Source organism: Thunnus maccoyii, chromosome 17 (assembly GCF_910596095.1).
Source record: "Thunnus maccoyii chromosome 17, fThuMac1.1, whole genome shotgun sequence".
NCBI classification, from domain to species: Eukaryota; Metazoa; Chordata; class Actinopteri; order Scombriformes; family Scombridae; genus Thunnus; species Thunnus maccoyii.
Genome location: NC_056549.1, coordinates 1,192,217 through 1,216,686, shown reverse-complemented (window position 1 = coordinate 1,216,686; position 24,470 = coordinate 1,192,217). Strand labels below are relative to the sequence as shown.

At 40.2% G+C, this 24,470-nt stretch overlaps 1 protein-coding gene and 1 long non-coding RNA gene across 2 annotated transcripts; one reads left to right on the top strand and one right to left on the bottom strand.

The window, feature by feature from the left end:
- Window positions 1-931: 931 nt before the first annotated feature.
- mboat2b (membrane bound O-acyltransferase domain containing 2b) lies at window positions 932-23,033 on the bottom strand. The gene is made up of 13 exons (XM_042389737.1): window positions 22,818-23,033; window positions 11,222-11,367; window positions 9,519-9,596; window positions 8,182-8,277; window positions 7,894-7,949; window positions 7,547-7,601; window positions 6,117-6,300; window positions 5,838-6,030; window positions 5,604-5,707; window positions 5,445-5,509; window positions 4,733-4,865; window positions 4,174-4,325; window positions 932-3,237 (listed from the first exon to the last, which is right to left on the bottom strand). The coding sequence occupies exons 1-13, from the start codon at window positions 22,905-22,907 to the stop codon at window positions 3,066-3,068; spliced, it is 1,524 nt and encodes a 507-aa protein (XP_042245671.1). The 5' UTR covers window positions 22,908-23,033; the 3' UTR covers window positions 932-3,065.
- LOC121881959 lies at window positions 11,306-13,423 on the top strand. Its single transcript, XR_006091962.1, has 2 exons — window positions 11,306-11,431; window positions 13,245-13,423. It is a non-coding gene; the product is annotated as an uncharacterized LOC121881959 (long non-coding RNA).
- Window positions 23,034-24,470: the final 1,437 nt, after the last annotated feature.

Here is a 24,470-nt window from a genome sequence, read left to right as displayed (position 1 = left end):
CTAGTGGCTCTGTGAGGCTGCACAGCAGAGCTAAATGCTAACTTCAGCTAGCACACTCACAATGACAATACATATAGACCAAAGTAGTGGATTGACAGACCGACCGACCTACAGCTGCATGGCTGAAACAACGTTTAGGAATCATCCACAGTCTTGGATGTTTCCTGTACAAAAGTTTAGTGAAGCAGCAGTTCTTTAACCACGAATCCTGAAAATGATTCTGATCTGTATGTGGTTTATCTCTCTGTCTGAGGGTTAAATATAATTATTTATTAACGGAGGACCGAAGCGTCAGAGGAGGAACTCCTCAGGAATTCATTAGTTTATTACGGCTCAAAGTGCAAAGAGCTGGCAGCTTATCAGGCCTTATCTTCCTGTTCTACTGCTCACCACCACACCAGAGAAAAAGTCCAAAGCTTCATCCCAACTCTATATTATATCAACAGGAAGCCAAACACTCACAAAATATAATAATTAAAATAAGCTTGAACACAAGTTGAGTAAATATAAGTACATTGTGCTGATAAAACCTCTCTTTCACTCTTCACTTTAAGTAAAAATAACTAAATTAGTGTTTTTTAATAGTTTTACTTAAGAAAAAGGAGTATTTCTTCTACCACTGCTAATACCAACATTCCCAGTAAGAGGAAGGGTGAAAATAAAGCGAGACAGAGTTTGCCTGCAGCCCCTAATCACTAAATCCGCCCCTGGGGAGTGTTCAGAGTGTTCCTTCCACCGTCTGACCATGACCTCAGTCAGGGCCAGCAGTCCCAACCCATCATCTAAAAACAGTTTGGGCTGAACCACGTGTCCCCTTCCTGAGCTGTCAGACCATCACAACCCCTCCCATACCCATGTTTTAGCTCTGGTGACCACAGAAGCAGCAGCCCTGTCGAAGCATCAACAGCCACAGAAAAACACACACGTGATGTCGAGTGTCAAAAACAAATCAAGGTTTAATCACATAATTTACAAAAAAAACAAATACATTGTCCATATCAAACCTACACATATGTGGCTGGTTCAGTGCGAGAACATTAAATGTTGTGTGTCATCTCAAACAATCAACCTCTGTAATTATCAGCACTGTCACATCCTAACCAGGTCTCATGAAATTTCAAGAAACAAACACAATGTTAAAAATACAAATATGGAATTTCACACAGGAAGATGTGTTTTTCTTGTTTAGTGAAGGAGACACGACTACAAACATGAAGTAGCTTTTGGTGGAAAGTAATACTGGATCCCAACAGTTTTATGTCCTTTTTTCCCCACACTAATTTCCTTCAAGATGTGTGGGACGAATCAGGACGTCAGAAAGAGACAAAAGTAGAGTTGAACTGAACTTAGGCTACATAACCCGACATAACCATGCAATGTTGGTTCTAGTATGGCATAAAGTGTCATGTTTAAAGACATTACTAAAGAAAGATGGTGCAGATTTTTATTTTTAGTTGCTAAAGAGAATTTAGCCAAATAAACCTGTTTGCTGCTGAATTGAACCAATGTGAATCGACTGGGTTCTGCACTGAGCTGTTAGCTAACCTGTATCTCTTTTAGCTAAACTGAACCATTTGCTAACTTGAACCAACTAGTTTATCTTCTACTCTGAGTTGTTAGCTAACCCTAAACCAAGGTTTATTATCTAAGCGGAACCCTTAGCTAACCTAAGCCAACTGTTTTATCTTCAACAATAAACTGCCAGCTAACCTGACACAAACTATTCTACCTGCTAAACTGCCCAATTAGATAAACTCAACCAAACGGATTTAGCTTTCTCACTGAGCTGTTAGCTAACCCAAACAGTAAAGCTGCTAAACTGAACCAATCGCTGTATCAACTGTTTTTGCTGCTTAACTGCCCTGTTAGCTAACGTGACCTAAACAGTTTTGTTTGTCTCGTTTAGCTTCTAAACTAAACCTGAACCAAGCTTCGTAACCATGCAATGAGACACAGGTGAAAATGTCAGGTTGACTTCCTGCTGTTGATCTGAGCAGTTTTTCAGTTCACATCATGGAATTTGAATTTGAGAGAGTTTGAGTTAATTTCCTAAAGTCTTGCTAAATATTTTCCCTTTCTTCAAGATGAATCTTCACACATCTTACATCAAAAACCACACATCTGTTGGAATTACATAAATCACATAAATAACAACTGGACAAAGACTGACATCTACAAATGTAAACACAACGCCCTCACAACGTTCTTTTTCTTGTAAAAAAACAAAACAAAAAACAACTAAGGCGACTGAGTGGAGTTATCATTGGCACTTTCCCAGAATATGAATACTGTGGTGGTGTGGTTTCATAGCCAATACTTAAATATAACACGATGACTGTCAGTCCGTGAAATTAGACAGTCTGGGAGGAATGTGGAGGAGAAAACATCATTAATCTTCTTCTGCTTCTTTGTTTCATTCATTAACTCCTTAGTTTTTTTTAATGCACTAACTCACTGGCCTGCTCATTCACCTCACACTTCCACCTCATCATCCTGTCATTTCATAGACTGCACTTTTCTTTACTCTGCTTTCATGCACTCGTTTATTCATCCATTCGGTCGATTCCCCCAATTCATCCCTTCATTCATTCATTTCTGCACATGGACAGGCAGCAGTCAGCAGCTTTCTGACCAGAAAGAAAAATCAAGTCAGTTTAACACTACACAGGTGAACACGGCAGCTCAGGGCAGTTTGTATTGTTCCACATACAGCTGCTTCATCCATATAAAGTTACAGTATATATGTATTTATATATCAGCCATCATCACCGAGCCGTCAGACGTTATCACCCAGATATGTTCACTTGTGTTGGTTTTCAGAGTCAAAATGCCGTCCTGGCAGTCGCACCTCCTCGCAAAGAATCAGTTTAGTGAGAAAACACTTCATCAGGTAAGACACCATCCATTCATTGTCCCATGAATCCAGATAATAATTTAACTTGGTGTCATGGCGATCGCACACCGCAGACAGGAGGAAGGTCTCTTTGATATGGTTCACCTCCTTTTCTTTCTATACAAGTTGATGGTAAAACAATGTCAAAAGAGTCTGTCTTCTGTCCTCCACCTCATGTGGTTTTCTCCTTTTGGCTGCATTTGCTGTCTGTAGCCTCCAGATGGCGCTGGACTGGGTGTTGGAGAAGGTTCTTCTGCTGGTCTTTCAGGCGGAGATGTCTCGGTTTGACCGGCAACGCCACAGCCAGCAGAACACAGCCGATATGGAGGCTGAAGTACCAGGACCTGCAGAGAAAAGAGGTGCCGATGAGGAGAGATGTTAGCGGTGAGGAAAGGTTCCCATGTTTACAACTGCCAATCCTTCTCACTATCAAATACCTCTAAATGAAGAGTCAAAGTGTAATTTTGACACACTGAATGAATATTTACCCAACATTATAGTTGGTGATGTGTTGGTAAAATGACCTAAACAGCACTGAATTAGGGTTCCGTTCCCTTAATGATGGATTTAAGTGAGGCCGGGAGCCATGTTTGTTTGCATTCCAGACATTAATGTATTGTTTTACCTCCAATTCTTCAGTGATTATTACCTCTAGGGTGTTGATTTGAAAAGCAGCAGTTAAGTTTGTCCGTTGAGTTTTTGTCCGTTGAGTTTAACTCAACGGACACAAAGCTAAATATAACTGATACAAGGATAAACCTGACTGAGTTAACCTGAATTGACCCTTATCCAACACAAAGTGAAAGAGTTAATCCTGACAGACAAAGTTAAACTGGAATTAAACCTGAGTAGCGCAAAGTCAAACCTGACTGACACAAAGTCATCCTGAGTTAACACACTAGACTAATACAAGGATAAATCTAGGTTAAACCTGACTGAAGCAATGTTAAAGTGCAGTTAAACCTGAAAATAAGTTAAACCTGAATTAGCCCTTATCCAGCACAAAGTTAAGCCGGACTTAATCCTGACAGACAAAGTTAAACCTGACACGCAAGTTAAACCCAAGTTAAACCTGACTGATTAGGGCACAGCGTTAACCTGTACTGAACTTTTTCACAATCAGAAGATCATAATTACCACTGTATGAACAAACCAGGCATAAAAACAGAAATATCAAACATTCACTGTGGTTTAACATCAACTGGTGAGATTGACTTAATTCTGCTAGTTAAAATGTGATTACAGACATTTATCTCCTCGTCTGTCTCTATTGCACTGACCTGTAAAACTTAAGTGACGGACCGACGGACAGCAGGACGAAAGGCACCACAGTGTAGCAGATGGCGATCTGAGTTGCCGCCCACGTGATGACATCATAGACCTGTTTGTGGGACGGCGACTGCAGGAAGTGCGGCCGAACGTTGTGTCTGACCTAAAAGAGTTTATTCACATTTACATCTGTATAACATTTAAACATTTACATTCCTGAAGACGTTAGCATGAAACCCACTGTGTTAGCAGTAAGCATGCGTTAACTGTTAGCATGGAGCATGCTACGGTGTTAGCACAGAGCCAACAATCACTTATTAGACTGTTATGCTAATGTGTTAGCATGTAGCACTGCAGTAAGTAATCCAAGAGGGACACAGTTGATTGATGCTCTTGTCAGCTAAAAGTTAAAAGTTATCAAGTTGATAAGCTAGCAGCTAACAGTTTGTCAGCAGGTTAATCAACTAACAGTTAGTTATCAGGATAAAAAGCTAACAGCTAACAGTTAGTCAGCATGTTTATCAGCTAACAGCTAACAGTTATCAGGTTAACAGTTAGCAGCTAGCTCACCGCTCTAGCAGCCAGTGTGATGACGATGCCAGTGAGGAAGGTGAGGTAGTATCCTGGATAGGCTCCGTGCCACATGGCCGACAGGATGAAAGTGGCTGCTGTCGGGTGGTAAGGGCACCGCTCATAACACACCCTGACAACCAGAGGTCAGAGGTCACACACACAAACACAAAGCTTATATTTCTGTTTCAAAAACGGTTCAACTGATCCTGAACAAAAATCACAGAGTCTGATAATGTGTGGCGCTTCATTATTGTGTAATCTTGTGGTGTGAGTGTGCAGGTAAATATCAGATAATCTGTGATGACTTTGGTTCTATAAACTGTAACCTGAGCAAATCCTCCACCTGTGCAGGTGATCTGTTACAGGTAACCAGCAGGTGGCAGCAGTCTGCAGTGTACATAATCACATGTTCACGAGCAGTCAGTCAAATACAAATCTACCTTAATAGTCATCTCCAAAATCTGACCTAGTAATACTCAGTGTGAAAAAGTTCAACTTATTTGGGTTATTGGTAATAAAACTGGACGTGTTGGTTTGTTGGTAGTTTATATTTACTCATATTTAATTTACTCATTGAACAGACAAGTAACTAAACCAGCTCTGTCTCTGTAAACCTGCAGCGTTAATGTTGAATATTTTCTTGACTTTCATCGTCATCTCTGATCACTGAGACAGTAAAGTTAGACCGTAAAAGCAGAAGTCTTCAGACCTTTTGAGCCAGTGTGCCGTCTGAATGTTCCAGTTATCGAGGAAAACCTTGAAGCTGGTGGCAAACTGAAAGAAAACAGAGACGTTTGATGATCTGACAGCCTGCAGAGCTGCGAAGCATCGATAACACCAGTTAACGGTTTGTGGTGGTGGTCCTGACCTCGATGTTGAGGATCCTCAGGTTGGAGATGAGGTCCCAGCGAGGAGAGCCGTCGCTGTCGTAGCCGTTGAAGCCGAAGCCGGCGGCGTTGTTGATGGCGTCAGCTGGAGTCAGAGAAGTACAGAGGAGGACATGTGGTGAAATAAAACAATAATTATAAACTTGAATTTGAATAGTACCTTTTAAAACAGTGTTACAACAAGAAAAACAAAATGAAAACAAATCAGCACCCACCAAGCGTCCAGACGAAGTAATACTTGGGTCTGGTGGTCAGCATGGACAGGTACAGGTAGACCGCCTGAGCGTAGAACGGCGTGTTGGCGATGAAGTCATCGTCGATGTTTCGCTCCACGGGGAAAACCTTACACACCGACAGAAAGACCAGCAGGCAGAAGAAGGAGGTGGCCACTTTACGCACCACCTCCATCTGAGGACACAACAATAAGAGATACGACACGATGAGTCGCCGTGTTTGATCATTTCTAACCGGTTAGTCCTGGTCATGTGACCTACGTTCGGCGAGGGTTCGCTCTGCCTCAGCTTGCCGTTGACCTTCCTGTCGGCCTCCTGGTCTCTATGGCGACGGGGATCTCCCTCGATGAAGGCGATGTAGTCGTTGTAGGAGCAGGTGGGTCCGGCCAGGATCCCCATGAAGTTACAGTTGTAGCTGAAGTACTCGAGCAGACTGGGCATCCTCCTGCACACAGACACTGGAGCAGTTTACTGGGAGGACTGGTACCAGTATGAACTTCTGCTTTATACTAGAAACAAGTCCAAACTGTGATCATATAAACCCTAAACCTTTCATATTCAGGTGGAGTGAGCTGGAATCTTTAACTTCAAGAGTTAACAAACCGAATTGAAGGTGAAAACGATGCTTGTGATGATTAATTAGTTTACACACTTAATTAAAGGTTTATTTGAGCAGCTAATCCTCTAGTTTTAAAAATTACACAAATAATGAAACATTAAAGTGATACTCCAGTAACAAAGTTTTTGGTCTCACAAAATGCAGAATATAAAAGGAATGGTGTAAATCTGTGCAGCAGAGGTGGACATGTCCTGACTTTTAGACCCTTTTATGACTTAAACTCTAAAACACTGGATCCTACATTTCCCATAATGCATCCTAACCCTAACCAAGGTAGACAGCCACGCGTTTGAACCAAGCAGCAACCTCTGGAGCTGAAAAATGAAGCCAATGTGGAAGTGCCAAAAAACTGCAGTTCCTCGAACGACCACTTGAGGCTCCAAAAGCGAGTCAATCTCCATAGACCCCCATGTTAAAATGCCCAACTTTACAGCAGAAATAAACATGTTTACAGCCTGGTACAAACAACGGTTTTGGTCTCTCTTTTTTTATAACTCACCCGTATAAATTTTATTAAGCCGTAAAGTTCTGCATAATGAAGGACATGGCTGCTTTGAGTGACAGGTCCGCCAGCCGCTAGGTGGCTTGTTTCAGCCATTTGGCCCGCCTCTTTGCCCATTTTTGATTGGCTGGGAGTTAGGCAGCGTCACACACTGCCAAGATGGCGACGGCTCTTCAGAAACCAACGGGTGTCGTCACGGTAACTACGTCCATATTTATATACTGTCTATGATTTAAACTCCAGGAGTTGGGCATCTGCTGTCTTCAACCTCAAGCTCAGATTTATTATTTTCGGTGGGAGTGACCCTTTAAATTGTGAGACTTAAAGCAGTTTGTTTACACAAAAACAATTTCTGTAATTTCTGCTGAGCAGCGGCCTCTATGGCCACAAGTAGCAGCTACAGGGTGCCTACATTTCCCAAGATTCCTTTCAGTTGATTGAGGCAAACTGACTGTTACCTGCTACCTGTATGTATAGTAAGTCTGCAAGCCCCTTTTAAACTAGCTCTAACCTCAGTTAGCATTCCTGAACTACATTTCCCATGAGTCTTAGCCACACAGTAAAACAAACCTTATTGCCAAAATCTTCTGTCCTGGTGTCAGATGTTCCTCTTTCCGTGCCATTCCTGTCCAGAAAAAAGACAAACTGAATAAAAACCGCTAAAATACTATAAAATGTTTTTAGCCAATAAGCTAACCTGCAGTCCATGCTGCAGTCAGCTGGTTTATTTGACAGTGGAGTTAATCTGGAGCTGCTTCTAATCTTTGTGCTAAGCTAGGCTAACATCTTCTTCTTGGATTTCACTCATTTGGCAGTTTAATGTTCTGTCTGAGTAGGTGTCACTTTTTCCCTAAATGACACCTAAAGGAACCAAACTTCACGAGTCGGATTATCTGATTATTTCAGAGTTTTCTCACCGTCGTGGATTTCAAACGCCAGGCTGGTGATCTTCTGAGTGATCACCATCATGGGTCTGAAGAGAGAGCAGAGGAGCAGGAAACAGACCAAACATAAACATTATTATATGTATGATATGATAATATTTTATCAGCACATTATAATATATATGATAATGTGCTGAAACGTGTTAATAATGTTTTAATGACATGTAAATAACATGTCGATAACATGTTAATATGTAGATAGTGTTGATAACATGTTAATAACGTATTAATAACGTGATAATAGCATTGCTGCAGTCTCACCCGGTGAAGTCGGCGGAGTACATGCCGTAGTCGAAGACGTAGACTCGAGTGATCTGACACAGACTCAGGTAGCTGAGCGCCACCAGCAGGCAGTATCTGAAACACACAGGTCAGCTGATCATTCACCTGTTAACAGGTGACAGTAATGAGTCATGATTGGTTTCATGATAACAATAAAAAGAAAAGTGCTGCTAGTGTCCACTGCTGTTGCTGCTGCTGCTTCACATTAAAAGACACGGGAGGGCTTTTATTGTGAAGAGGCCTCAGAGGGAGATGAACCGGCGGTGTTGCTGCCTTGCTCACTAACGTCTCCATTTATTATTTATTCTGCAGACAGTCTGATCTGTGTGACCTCTGATTAATGAAGGCAGAGGAGCTGCAGGTCTGCAGTTACATCACTGCCTCAGTATCAGCGTCGCTCACACAGACCAGCAGAGAACACGAGACGCTTCGATATCTCCACGACAACACACAGTCTCTGAGATGTCACTGAGCCAGACTGATGTCTGAGTGTCGTCTCTCAGCATCATCAACTGTAGCTCTGCTTTTTTCTTCTACTGATTGTGCTGTTTTGTCCCAGACACCGTCGGTTCTGTGTCCATACAAAACAAACAAACAAACAAACAAAAACAACACCAACATCTCGGCCTGTTTGAACCGATATGACCGTTAAAGCTCATCAGATGAGCTGCTGTTCTCTTTCACTGTTTCACACCTGATTTGTTCACATTTTATCAAACAGTCTCCATTAAAAGTCAGTTCAACAAGATTTTGTTTATTATTTTTGTTGTTCTGTTGGTCATCTGTCTGTTTATCTCATTTCTATTGACCTCTGCACATGTAAAGGTATTTTGTTTCATTTTATTCATTTGTATGTTTGTGCATTTATTTATTATTTATTTGTTTTTATTTATGGTTATTGTAGCCTTGTTGTTCCTATAAGGATTTGTATCATATGACCTCATGCAGTATTGTTGCTTCACCTTCAGCTCTGGTGATCAGCTGCATCACTGTGTTTATTAGTGTTTCTATTCATTCATGTCAAACCTTAAAGAACAGAACTCTTCATCCTCCTCCTCCTCCTCATCATCATCATCATCATCAGAGGTAATAAAAAGCTTCCATCAGCTGTCTGTTTTGTCTTTAATGGATGTGTCTGCAGTCAGAGGCTTCTCGTTATCTCTGGACTGATTAATGACTTCTTCTTCTTCTTCTTCTTCTTCCTCTGGGAGTTTTAATGTTGCAGTGGATCCGTCTGAGCACATCGGATCCGTCTGGTCAGACTGGTTTTATCTGATCTGTCTCACGGAAACACATGAACCAGTGATCCTACTTACTTGTGCATGTGTTCGACTCCGGTCAGGATCATGATGCCGTAGGTGAGTCCACTCTGAACCAGGAAGTGAAGCGCGTACCTGCAAAAACACAGGAAGCAAAGAGATTCACCTCCAAGCACAAAGAAGAACAGACACAATACTTTTATTATTATTACTTTCTATAATACAAGTCTGGTGTTATTCTATATTTTTGTTATTGTCAGTGAATCTTGATACTCTGACTTCTCTCTCTGTGTCTTTCAGCTACAAACTCATTACTTCCTGAAGACATTTCAAGACGTAAATCTTTAAAAAAAAAACAGCTCACAGATATATAGTTTCATTAGTAAACTACAGGAACATCAGGGTCCGAACACCCGACACAACATTTCATATAAATTAGCTTCATTTCTGCTGGTTTCAATAATAACTGTTTATAATATTTAGTCTGGAGTGGATTTTAAAGTATAAATTTGGGGTTATTTTATATATATTTTCATTTTATTCTCACTCTTTGGTTCCTACTGAAATTCTTAAAAAAAGACAAACATATAGTTTAAAATGTTCAGTAATCTCTTAAAACAGCTGATCTCTGTAGTATTTTAACAAACAGGATTAAACCTTTTAACCAAAGAGTGTTTTTCTTGTTTTTAATCTCCGTTATATACGTCATGCAGCCACATGTTATATTATATATTATCAGAAATGCCACCTGTTTGCATGTGAATAATACTTCCAGCCATCAATATATTTAGTGAGCTGCAACAATTAGTCAATTAATCGATTAGTTGATCAAAAGAAAATTAGTCAGCAACTGTTTTGATAATAATAATAATTGTTCTTGTCATTTTTTTTAAGCAAAAATTCCAAATGTTTGCTGGTTGCAGCTTCTCAGATGTGACAATTTGAAGTTTTTCTGGACAATGAAATGAAAACTTTTAGATTTTGAACCGTTGTTCAAACAAAACAAGACGTCAGCTGGAGCCTTTAGAGGTCATACGGGTCATTTTCACCGTTTTCTGACATTTTAAAGACGATGACTCTAAATATTCTGCAGATTAACCGATAATCAAGTTCTGATGTCACGTTCTGTTTGTTCACATGATGGTGAATCTGCTTCCTGTTTCCACACAGACACGGATGTATCAACATGTTGATATTTTACACAATCGTTTTACTTTTCTCATTAAAGTATTTAAAAATCATGAGCTGTATTTATATATATTTTTTCACAGTTTATTTATATTTTGAACATATGCAAAAATAAGTAAACACAAAACAGCTTGAAAATAAAAAAATACACATAAAAAGCAGAAAAAGACATAAAAGAAGCAAGCAATTTAAATTAAGAACTTTATAAATATTATCATATATAATAATAGTGTCATATATCTCTGATCGGTTAACATGAAATAATTAATATTAATATGAAATTCATCCATTTAATCAAAGTATTATTTCTAAAGCCTCATGATAAATCTAAAACCTGTATCTGATCTGTATTTATGATAAATTACAGTAAAAATGTTTGAGGTCATTACAGAGTTTGTCCACCAGAGGGCGCCGACACGTTTGTTTTACACTGTAAAATGCCACAAAACAAAAGAACGTCATTTAAGATTCCTTATAAAAAATATTTAAGCTAAAAAAAATGAATATCAGGCAATAAAAAGTGTTTTCTAACTGTACTGATGCTGGTTTCTGCCTCGTTAATCACATCTTACCATCCGAAGCAGAAGAGAGCGAAGTAGAGTCCCAGCAGAGTCGCCACCACGTGTCTGATGAAGGGACTGGTTTTACTGGGATGGAGGAAGAGACGAAACCAGAAGGCCGACAGCAGAGCACAGAGCTGACAGACCACAAAGTTCACCTGCACACAGAGACACACACCTGGAGATTAATGCAAGCAGCTGAGATCATGTTTAAGAGTCCAGGTGAGTCTCAGTCTGAGCTTCTTCATCACCTCCCTGCTGTTTCGGTCTCTGACGTCTCTGCCGGCTAAAATTAGAGCTTCAGAAGATATTTATAGTCAGAGAGCTCCGACCTGCCGTCCGTTAGACAGATGACTTCAGACAAAAGTGTCCCTGGTAAAAAATATCCAGAGTCCAGAGGTGACGGAGAGGAAAAGAACCTGAAAATCTGCTTTTTAAACTTGTTCATGAGCTGCAGTTTGACCAGATAACAAATCAAACTCTCCATATATCTACTACATATGGCTGAAAATCTACTTGGAAACAACATTTTTACAGCAGTCACAGTTTAAATGTTGAAAGTTGACTGAATTATTTTAAAGGTCTTGTTTTCAACATTGACATACCAACAGTTAACCATCATCGTCATCATCATCATCTCAACGTGCTAACGGCTAACTTTCCCGCTAAAATATCTCTAATTGAAAGAGGACTTAGGACACTATTTTTGGAAGATGCAGAACTTTATTTTAAATAAAGCTTTTCTTCGCTGTGACGGATGTTACTTGTTTGGTTTTAGATGAAAAAGAAAACAAAATAATTTATATATGATGAAGAAATCATCTTGTTTTTGGTTGTAACTAGCAGAACGTTGAGAACTCATAGCTGATTGTGAAGGTTGTAATATTTAACAAAGATCTGTTGGGGAACAAGTAAAGGAGGAATGTCAACAGACCAGAAATTCAACGTTCTTTGGTAAAGTCCTGGTATGTAGCTCCTGCTAGCTTAGCAATACGACTGGCTAATGTAAATATATGGAGGCCGGGAGGTGTCATGGAGAAAAAAGTTAGTAATAACAGTTTGATTATGAGTCAGTGAATTTATGCTCTCGATTGAATATCACATGAAATATTGTGCCTCCTCTCGTAGAAGGCAGCGAGTTTTTATGAGCTAGAGAATACATTTAAGGGATTGCAAAGTAAACACAAGGTTTGCCAAATTTTTAAGTATATCGACATATCGCCGTCCAAGATCAAATGAAGACGAGACGGCATGAAGGCGATAAGTTATACTAAGTATTAACTTGATTAATTTGGTATTAAAATGTGTCCACAATACTGTTTTTTGGTAGCAGACATTTGAATCAAGTACTATTGTCTCACTGCTGAATCTGCAGATTATTTTCTTGACTAATCCGTTAATCAGTTCGTCTATAAAATGTCAGAAAATAGTGAAAATGTCTGTTCTCATTTTCCAGAGTCAAAGACGTTTTTGATTTTTGCTGAAATATTGGATCATTTGAACATTTATTGAAATGAAAGCATGTGAGAAGTTTAGAGGGAAAAATCACTATTTGGTGGAGCTGTTAACAACTCATAGACATGTGAAATGTGACCCCGACTACACACTGCTTTTTGTAAGACGTCAAAAGACAAAAAGGTTGGAAACCACTGGTTTCATCTTTAACAATGTGTTGTATTTTAAAAGCTTGTTATATTATCCATTGTGTCAAATCTTCATCTGAAAAGTAACTAAAGCTGTCAAATAAATGTAGTGGAGTAGAAAGTACAATATTTCCCTCTGAAATGTAGAAAGTAGCATCACATGGAAATACTCAAGTAAAGTACAAGTACCTTAAAACTGTACTTAAATATAGTAGTTGACTAAATGTACTCAGTTACTTTCCAACACTGACTAATTGATTAATTAACTAATTGTTGCAGCTCTCCTCATCACAGAGCTGTTTTATTAACTCAGCTGCAGTGATGATGAAGAAGCACCACAGTAATTATTCTTCTTATCGGTGAGTCCAGTGACCTGTTTTCATTTCCTGCAGCAGAGGTCACTGAGTTCACAGCAGCAGATTAACAGCGAAGAGAAGACGACCTTCGCTGTGATGAAGACTCACTCTGCTGCTTTTCTGAGACCAGAACAGAAGGATCCTCGTTAAATCAACGTCCTCATAGCAGTTTATTACCACACAGTGTTTCTTCTTATTAAACTCCATTAATCATGTTTTCTCACTTCTGTTCTCTGTTTTATTATTTGACACCATGACAGGTGGATATTTGATGATTAACAACTGATTGCTAATAGATTTTATTTATTAGGGACCGAGCCCAAAAGGCAGAGGACTACTGTAAAACAATAGGGTCCTCTGCCTAAGGGTGAGGACCCTATTGTTTTTCGTGTGTTTGTTTCTTTCTTTCTTTCTTTATTATTACGCCAATTAAACCCTAAATTTGACCCCCTAAACATGCTAAAAACTCACCAAATTTGGCACGCACATCAGGTCTGGTGAAAAACTTGATAAAATGTCAAAATTAACCCCCAAAGTGCCAAAATGTGCTCTCTAGCGCCACCTATGTAACTAAAATGGCCACCACGGCCCGTAGGAATGTCATAGAGAGATCAAACCAAAACTCAATTATTCGCCTCATCAAGACCTACAAATCATACACTGACACCCCTGACCTAAATCCAACAGGAAGTCCGCAATTAGCCTTTCAAAATAAGACTTTGCCCCAATTTTGGCCCCCAAACAAACTCTACCTCCTCCGACGGCGTTAATGGTATCGGCTTCAAACTTTAATAGATGACTTATGACACTATGCTGAAAAAAAGTTGTTAAAAACTTTGTAATAACTCAAACAGTTTGGATTTTATAAGCCCTGAAAGTTGCAGTGCGACATCACACCTTACAATGTAAAACAATGGGGAGGCATGAACTTTGTGTCAAACAGAGGCTTCTGACGTCTAAACTATAAGTCTGACCACTTTCAAACCTGTATCAATGGATTCACCACGGAATTTCCTACTAAAATATGATTTATAATGTTAGATTTGGCCAAAGTCATGGGATTTATGAGGATATTTCACAAGAAGCGTACTCTAAAATCCTCCTCTCCAACTGCTCCTGGTGATGTCACTCCCTCAGTGCTGTGAAACATTCCACAATACACACTCATTATAAAATCACAGGAGGAGCAAGAAAAGACTTTAAAACTCACACTCTAATATCTCAAAAACAATAAAAGATAGAAAACACATGTAAATTCAAGATTTGTAGGTCAAAGTCTTGTGACTCATTTAAAGTTTTTTCAGTTTTATATCACTGTAAAATGAGTTTTTAGACTTTAGACTTAAATTAAAGATATTAAATTATCTTTACTAAAGTCCCCCTATTAATCATTAATAATCAGTCTATAAAGAGTTAATAACTGCTTTATAACTCACTATAACGCAGCAGATATAAGAGTTTATTCATCTATTTGCTGCTGTATAAACATAATAAATGACAATATATTTAAACACAGCTGTGATGATATTAAATATGTCTTCATATGAGGAGTTATAATAAATACTGAACATGAATAAAGACTTAAATCTGGTTATTCTGATGTTGGTTCTAAAGAGCTGAGACAGAAAAAACAATCTGTAATTTAGTGAGAGAACTACAACTCAAATACTACAGAGTGTTTATCAGCTGATCGTCTCTCTAAACGTAAAGCTACCATAAATCCTGACAGTCTTAAACATCATCTGTGTTTCTGTCCTAACTTATAAAATACTGGTGAACCTGCATGAAACATTGAATCTGATCCAGTGTTTCTCCTCCTGGTTTTGCTCATATGTGACTATATTAATAAGTGACTTCCTGTCGGGCTGCTACAGTCTCAGTCTGCTGATGGATGTTAATGGATGAATGTGTTTGTTATTGTAACTGGAGATTTTATATGAACCATCAGACACAGTGACGTCCAGCTGTTGTTGCTGTGATATTGTGATAATTCGATGTGTGACGGATGTTCAGTGTTTTTCTTTTCTTCGTCTGTGTTGAGCTGAACAGTTTTATCCTCTAAATTCTCTTTTTTTCTTCTGTTTCTTTTATTAAGTGGAAAAAATAATAATGAATTAATATATTTTGGGAAAAACAAAAACAAAAACTTATATCGTATATGTGCTCATAGCTACATTATGGATTTATAAAACATTTATTAACTGTTTATATACTAAAATTTAATCTAATTAACAGATTTTATGACATTTTACTCAACAATTCATTGATAATAGATGTTTGTCGTGTTGCAGGCTGTTTGTTGTGTTGCAGCTGAGCCTCAGAGGACTGTTTGTTGTGTTGCAGGCTGTTTGTTGTGTTGCAGCTGAGCCTCAGAGGACTGTTTGTTGTGTTGCAGGCTGTTTGTTGTGTTGCAGACTGTTTGTTGTGTTTCAGGCTGTTTGTTGTGTTTCAGGCTGTTTGTCGTGTTGCAGACTGTTTGTTGTGTTGCAGGCTGTTTGTTGTGTTGCAGACTGTTTGTTGTGTTGCAGACTGTTTGTTGTGTTGCAGGCTGTTTGTTGTGTTGCAGCTGAGCCTCAGAGGACTGTTTGTTGTGTTGCAGGCTGTTTGTTGTGTTGCAGACTGTTTGTTGTGTTTCAGGCTGTTTGTTGTGTTTCAGGCTGTTTGTCGTGTTGCAGACTGTTTGTTGTGTTGCAGACTGTTTGTTGTGTTGCAGGCTGTTTGTTGTGTTGCAGCTGAGCCTCAGAGGACTGTTTGCTGTGTTGTAACATCTGATCCGGCTGTAAAGTGAAACAGGCGACGCTTGTTGATGTGTTTCTCATTAATAATGGACGTCCTGTAAACTGAGCGTTTACAGTCAGACACTCTGCTGCCGTTTCCTCCGTCTGCTCCCTGAAGCATCGACGCTCATCGTTAAGTAACAGACGAGACGTCAGAGTTAATTAGTTAATTAAGAGCTGAGCTGAGAGTAACGAGCTCAGAATAAGGTGAACGACGAGTCCAAAATATGACCAAAGTGTCACTTATTGACCTGAACTAACCTGTCAGGAGTCTCATCATCACAGTAAAAAAGATCATTAATGACAGAAACACTAAATGGATTTTTGATCACAGTGAACTGAAAAGTTTTACACGTTTCTGTGGAAATTAAAATGTGGAGTAAGATACAATTATAAGTTCACTTAACGTCTTAAAGATCCTCTGCAGGTTGTTTTAAGGTTGGTTGGATGGATTATTATAACAATTATATTTTAAAATAAATCTTAAAATGACATCTCCTCCTTCTCCTGTAAAGTTCATATGTGATGCAGCTAAAAACCTTTAACATATAAAATACAACTCACATCTCTACAACATGAACTGTATCTGCTCTCTGACTCTCTCTACTGGTCAGAGGCTGAACTGCGTCTCACTGAGGCGACGCGTTAATCCAACATGTTAATCAGCAGCCTGATGGTTATTTTCATGATGTCGACGTCTTTTAACGTCTTGTTTTGTCCGACTGACAAACAGCGAATCTTCACATTACAGAACCGACATTTTTAATAAATGATTTAATTGATTAATAGATGATCAAACCTGTTATCAGTTTATTTCCTGGATGTTGACTCATCGATTACTCGACTGATGTTTTAGTTTCAGTTGTTTATCTTTTGGAATCAAATCATCTAAACAAACTGAATGATTACAAGACTCACAGATAGTGAGACTACCAGCAGAGTCTGCTGTCACCAGTAAACCCAGTAAACACCAGTAAACACTAGTAAACACACGTAAACCCAGTTAACACCAGTAAACACACCAGTTAACACCAGTAAACCCAGTTAACACCAGTAAACACCAGTAAACACACGTAAACCCAGTTAACACCAGTAAACACACCAGTTAACACCAGTAAACACACCAGTTAACACCAGTAAACCCAGTTAACACCAGTAAACACACCAGTAAACACCAGTAAACCCAGTTAACACCAGTAAACACCAGTAAACCCAGTTAACACCAGTAAACACACCAGTAAACACCAGTAAACCCAGTTAACACCAGTAAACACACCAGTAAACACCAGTAAACCCAGTTAACACCAGTAAACACCAGTAAACCCAGTTAACACCAGTAAACACACCAGTAAACACCAGTAAACACACGTAAACCCAGTAAACACACCAGTTAACACCAGTTTACACCAGTAAACCCAGCTAACGCCAATAAACACACCAGTTAACACCAGTAAACCCAGCTAACACCGATAAACACACCAGTAAACACCAGTAAACACACGTACACCCAGTAAACACACCAGTTAACACCAGTAAACCCAGCTAACACCAATAAACACACCAGTAAACCCAGTTAACACCAGTAAACACACCAGTAAACACCAGTAAACACACGTACACCCAGTAAACACACCAGTAAACACCAGTAAACACACCAGTAAACACACGTAAACCCAGTAAACACACCAGTTAACACCAGTAAACACACCAGTAAACACACGTACACCCAGTAAACACACCAGTAAACACCAGTAAACACACGTACACCCAGTAAACACACCAGTAAACACCAGTAAACACACGTACACCCAGTAAACACACCAGTAAACACCAGTAAACACACGTACACCCAGTAAACACACCAGTAAACACCAGTAAACACACGTACACCCAGTAAACACACCAGTAAACACCAGTAAACCCAGCTAACACCAATAAACACACCAGTAAACACTAGTAAACCCAGTTAACACCAGTAAACACACCAGTAAACACCAATAAACACACCAGTAAACACACCAGTAAACACCAGTAAACACACCAGTAAACCCAGTAAGCCTCTGCTCTTGTGATCTACTCGCTCTGCAGTTGTGGAGTAAACGATGTGATGATGTCATCTGATCCAGGAGGCCGGCCTGGCTGACAGCCAATCACAGCGCAGGACGTCTACCTGTTACACAGCTGGCAGGAACAGCTGATGGTGATGATGGTGATGAAGAGTTTCAGCTGTTTACAGTCTTCTTACTGGATATTAAGACTACTGAGGCTGAAGTCAGAACATCTGGATACTGAAATGTGACGACATTTATAATTATGGTAAAACATGTGATTCATATCGATCCGCTCAGGAGCTGCTGGAGGTTCGTTTACACAACGATGAGACACAAACTGCTTCATGTTTCCTGTTTTTATCTGCAGCTGCTTCTCATCAGGTTCAGACTGAAACGCTCAGTTCAGTGTTCAGCTGCGACTCCGGCAGCTCTATGCAGCAGTTTTCCTCTGATCAGGTGATGTGATTCATGTTCCTGTTGATGGTTTCACACTATTTCAAAGATCTACAGGCACCGAGAGACAAACACGGATGTAAACAATACTAAAATACTAAAATACTACCAGCTCGTAAATGTTTTATGAGGAAGGAAAAGCTTCATCAAACGCTGATGGTGAGAAACTCTGAATGTAAACAGAAACTTTTCTTTGTTAATAATAAAACTTCATGTTGACGTCACGTTTACAGGTTTGTTTTTAATCACATGTTCAGTTTGGCAGAATAAAGCAGAGTGGAACATCTCTGATGATTTAACAGCAGATCAGATGGAACCAGACGGAGTGAATCGGGGTTGTGCGTTTCGGCTGCAGCTGTTTTGGCCGCTGCGGCGCCGCACCGGACTGCGGCCGGAAAGTTGAGCCAGAGTCAACTTTTGGAGAAACTCAACCTGACGTCACTGCGGCTGAAGGCTGCGGTGGCCGATCACAGCTGGAGATCAGACTGATCAGAGTAGTAAACTCTGCCATGAGGGAGCACAAAGACGCTACTGGGATGAGCGGAGGACGTTTATCTTCATATGATGAAGTTAAAAATAAAGTCAGACTTTGCTGTCGGCTTCTCGACTCGTTTTACAAAAAGACGAGAGAAATAGAGCGAGAGAGCGCAGCTGTGGTCGAGCGAGCTAGAGAGTGAATGAAGAGAGGGAGCGCTGGTAACGAGAAAGCTGGAGAATCGGATCAATAAAATGTTATTTTCTGATTGTTTCACAGCGGTTACAAATAAACACGCCCACACCCCCCCCACACACACACCTCCGCTCAACCCTGCGGCTGAACGCCGCACCACCTGATTTGGTCTGAATACGGCCTTAATGATGACGAACATGAATCATGTAACTTAAAAAACATCAGATCCGTGTGGAGCGATGATGAGGAGACTGTAACCTTCCTCACATCTCGTGTGTGTAAACGACCACCGAGACACATCATGATCTGATCAGTCAAACCGCTTCCTGAGGAGGTCTGAGACACATGTGACCACTTCTCCTTTGTGTCCTGATGCGTCGCCGACAAGAACGTAACAGGAAAACACGTCAGTCAGTGCAGGACGTGGTGGTTGTTATGGTGACAGCACGTCAACGCAAAATGACTTTGTCCCGCCAACATCAACAAGCTGGATCAGTCTGAACATGAACATTAGTTCCTGAAACATATAAGACTGACGTAATAACTGTTTGTGGGGCTCGTTGACCGTCTAGTGGACGTGATGTAGGAACACATCTGACGCCTGATAGACACATGGTGTGAACACATGGATGTATAAAGAGAACTGGATACGGCGTCGGAGGCGGGGCCCCGTTCATGCAAATGAATGTTGCTCAGTGGCACATGACGCAAAAAAAAAAAAAAAAAATCGACTTCCGGGTATGAAAGTAACCGGATCCTCCGCATTGTGCGGCCCATAGAGCATGCGCACTAGTGGCTTTTAGCCCTCCGGCTAACTTGAATGGGGATAAAACAATTCACGGATCAAACGAACGGATCAAATTCTGGTAGTGAGACGAGTCATTTCGCTCAGAAAAATTTATCTGCTGATTTACGGACGTCTCTTTCACAATGCAAGTCTACGGGAAAAAGTCTTTTTGGGCCCAACAGTTTCATGTGACGTTGTAATTACACGGTTTGGCCGCTATGTCAAAGTTGCTTCAAAGCCTGGCGCTGTTCCTGTATCCAGTTCTCTTTATACATCCATGATGAAGCCAAAAAAGTTCGACTTCTGCGTATAAAATTACCTGGATCTTCCGGGTTCATCGGGCTCATAGAGCGAGCGCAGTAGTGGCTACTTCCGGTTTAGCCCTCCGGCTAACATGAACGGGGATAAAACAATTCAATCGTGCGGCTCTTTTAGGCTTTCGGACCGAACGGATCAGATCCTGGTAGTGAGACGAGTCACTTTGGAGGTTGTGATAGTCAGAAAAAATTATCAGCTGATTTACAGACGTCTCTTTCACAATGCAAGTCTACGGGAAAAAGTCTTTTTGGGCCCAGTAGTGTCATGTGACGTTGTAATTACGCGGTTTGGCCGCTATATCAGATTGGCCTCACAGCCCGGCGCTGCTCCTGGGGGTTTGTGTGAACAGTGATGTGTCTCAGTCGTCCACTCGTGTTCTGCTTTAAAGGCTGGAGAATTAGCGCCACCTGCTGTTCATCTGCTGATATTCACACAACAACAGCAGCAGCGGAAGGAAACAAACATTCAGGACATTTTCTACTGATGATTTCCTGGAAATTTGCCTAATTTTTTTTTCTACATTTGGATGAAACTTGTTAGAGTCAGTTCAGTGACTTTATGACTATTTCTCTATTCGTGCGACGACATTTAGCATTTTCTATGATGCTTTAATTATCACTTCAGGCGACAGCAGCAGCTTCACTTTCAGAACAAGCCTGCTGTCTGCTGACCTGTTAATCCAACACACCTGAGACTGAGTCCAGTCGTTTTTTTCGTCACTTTAAACCTTCCTGATGTTGTTTTGTATTCTCAACAGTCTTCCTGTAATTAGTTTTATCAGTTACAAGTTCAACTCTCTCTGTGTTACATCAGCCTTCATGGTTCTGTTAACTCTGAGTTTCACGTGAAAGACGCAGAGTGAGATACTTCATGATGCTGACATGTAAACAATTTCATTTCCAGATGTTTAAAGTCTTCAGAGTAGAGTCGGTACTTTATGCTTCTTTGTCTCAACATGAACAGACTATTCTGATTATGTGATGCACATTAAAAAAAGAGGAAGTTCATGTCTGAGTAGCAGGATTTAATAACGGATCAATCGTTCTCTGGTTGCAGCTTCTCAGATGTGATGATTTGTTGTTTTTCTTCATCATATTTGACAGTAAACTGAGGATCTTAAAGTTTTGAGCTGCGTATGAAGTAGAGCTGGAACTATTAGTTAATTAATCAATTAGTCAATCAACAGGAACTTATAAATCAGCAACTATTTTTCTCATTTTTTAGTAAGTAAAGTTGATTTAATATAACAGCTTTCACAGAGCAGGAGTAGAATTATTATAGAAATAAGACCATGAAATAGTAGAATATAAGAAACAAACAAAACATAAACAACAACAGAAAAACACACGAAATACAACCACTGGACACTAGGAGGGGAGACGAAGGACGGTTTGAATAAATGAGTCTTCAGCTGCTTTTTAAAAGGCGTCAACAGAGACGACAGATGTTACACATCTGGTTTACTGGTCAGGAGACCTCAGTGGTCTGCTGCTGACGTGAGGAAGCATCAGGAGGTCAGAGCTGCTACGACTCTACATCTGAAAACAAGAACCTTAAACCTGATGGAAGTAAATGTAAAGATGATAATATGAGTGTGATGTGAGTCAACAGCTGCGTTTTTAAAGGAAAATGACAAAAAAAATGTTGCTGATTTAAGGGAAACAAATGTGAGAATCTTACATGACTGTAAATGTAATATTTCGGGGTTTGTTGGATAAAATACGACACCTGAAGACGTCACGTTGGACTCCAGGATGACGTGACGGATACTTTTCACCTTCTTCTGATGTTTTATTGTCCAAACAGATTAATAACAGATTAATCGATCAATAAAAAATGATCATTTGTTGCAGCTCTTCATTGAAGACGTCTTCATCAGCTCTACAGTTCTTCAATTAAATGATTCATCAAGAAAATAATCAGCATTAATCAATAATATAAATAATTGTTAGTTGCAGCTTTTAATGATGTGATTCTACTGGAAGTTGTTAATAGTTTATATTCAGTAAATATGAAACATTCTGCTTTATGAGTACTTTAACTTTTAGTGAATTTTGCTGATGCTGCGTTTGTACTTTAAGTTATATTTGAATGCAGTACTTATATTTGTGGAGAGTATTATTATATACTTTTACTTGCAGGGTTTGCAGACAGACACCAGCTGATCCGGAAGCTCAGAGGAAACATAAAGGATGCTGTGAAACATGAAGACTGCATGATTTCATGTTTCATCATCACATGTGAACAAACAGTTGAGCTCCAGACTGTCACTCACGCTGCATCCCATCAAACAACAACCGACGCTCCACCGACCGGATCTGCTTCATGTGTGTCTGCAGACCGGAGGCCTCCATCCATTTTGAACAAACCCGACGTTCATTCAGCGGTCTGATCCGCCCGGTGTGTTCGTCACACGGCCGCTTTTTGTTGCACTCGTGTCGGTTTAACGCCGTTTATCTGCAGCCGGTCTCCGCCCCGGAGCTCCGGAGCGGCCGCGGCGGGGTTCCGGGGGGTTCCGGGGCTCGGCCCCTCCGGTGTCCCGGTGGGTCTTACCTGATCCAGAGGCAGGTTGGTGATCTCGCTGACCGGCTGCAGGAGGCTGGAGCCGGTGCAGGCCGCGGATCGGCTCTCTTCAGCGGCCATGGCTCCGTGTCTGCGGCCGTGTCTGCTGCTTCTGTGTCCGGCTGCAGCGGCTCAGAGGCGGCGGCGGAGGCTCCGTGATCCGCCGGCAGTCTGTCTGTCTGTCTGTGTCCTCCTGATGCTCCTTCCTCCTCCTCCTCCTCCTCCTCCTCCTCTTCCTCCTCCTCCCTCTGCTGCCCCCTCCTCCTCTTTCGGTCTTCTCTCCTTTTATTCTTTTAGCCACTCTCCTCCTCCCCCATCTTCCTCTTCTTCTTTCTATCCCTCTCCTCCTCAATATTTGTTCTCCTCTTTCTTTCTCCCTCTTCTTCCTCCTATTTGTTCTTCACTTTTTTTCCTTCCTCTCCATCTTCACTACTTGGCCATCTTCTGTCCTCTCCTCTTCCTCATCCACCTCTTTCTTCTCTCTCTCTTCTCTAATCCCTCTTTATCTTTAACTTTAATCCCTTCTTTTTCCCTTTCTCTGCTCTCTTCCTCTTCATACTGTAATGATCTGTGATGATTCCTCCTCCACTTAGTTTTCCTCCCTTCTCTCCTGCTTCCTCCTCCATCATGTCTATCTTCCTCCTCCTCTACATTTTATCCTCATTTCTATTTTTATATTTAACTGTACATATTTGACCTTTTTCCAGACATACATTTCTTTGTATATATTTTATTTCTATTTAACTGTTTTCACTCTGACTAGATGCTTTCTGTGTGCAATGACAATAAAGTTGAACGTCTTACAAAAAGCAGTGTGTAGTCGGGGTCACATTTCACATGTCTATGAGTTGTTAACAGCTCCACCAAATAGTGATTTTTCCCTCTAAACTTCTCACATGCTTTCATTTCAATAAATGTTCAAATGATCCAATATTTCAGCAAAAATCAAAGATTAGAGAAAAAGTCCAAAAACTGAAAACAGATTTGTGTATCAGAACTTTGTTTTTTCTTCTTTCCTCTCCCATTAATCATCTCACCACCCCTCAGATTTATCTGCTGACCCTTTGGAGGGGCCCGACCCCTAGGTTGGGAACCACTGGACTAAACTAGCTAACTGTATATAAAGTAGTGTAAACTAGCTCCACCTCCAGCAGCTACAACAGTAACATGCTGCTCTAACACTGATGCTTCACTATTAATAATCTAATGATGTCATATATAATAATATATCAGTCAGAGGGACCAAACCACTACTTTTACTGCAATACTTTAACTACATCAAGCTCATAATACTTATGTACTTTTACTGCAATACTTTAACTACATCAAGCTCATAATACTTATGTACTTTTACTGCAATACTTTAACTACATCAAGCTCATAATACTTATGTACTTTTACTGCAATACTTTAACTACATCAAGCTCATAATACTTATGTACTTTTACTACAATACTTTAACTACATCAAGCTCATAATACTTATGTACTTTTACTGCAGGAGGATTTTACATGTAGGACTTCTACTTGTAATGGAGTATTTGTATATTGCTCTATTTTACTGCAGTAAAGGATCTGAGTACTTCTTCCTCCTCACAGTGTCTGACATCAAACACTGAAAGACTTGTACTTTCTCTCCATCACT

What these genes read in the sequence shown, in the direction of transcription:
- mboat2b (XM_042389737.1), bottom strand. Translation starts at nt 22,907, where the DNA reads ATGGCCGCTGAAGAGAGCCGATCCGCGGCCTGCACCGGCTCCAGCCTC. An exon ending in GGCGTTTGAAATCCACGACG is followed by an intron (nt 7,602 to 7,893) that starts GTGAGAAAACTC and finishes TTTTCTGGACAG; the next exon opens with GAATGGCACGGAAAGAGGAA. An exon ending in ACGGCACACTGGCTCAAAAG is followed by an intron (nt 4,866 to 5,444) that starts GTCTGAAGACTT and finishes TCTGGTTGTCAG; the next exon opens with GGTGTGTTATGAGCGGTGCC.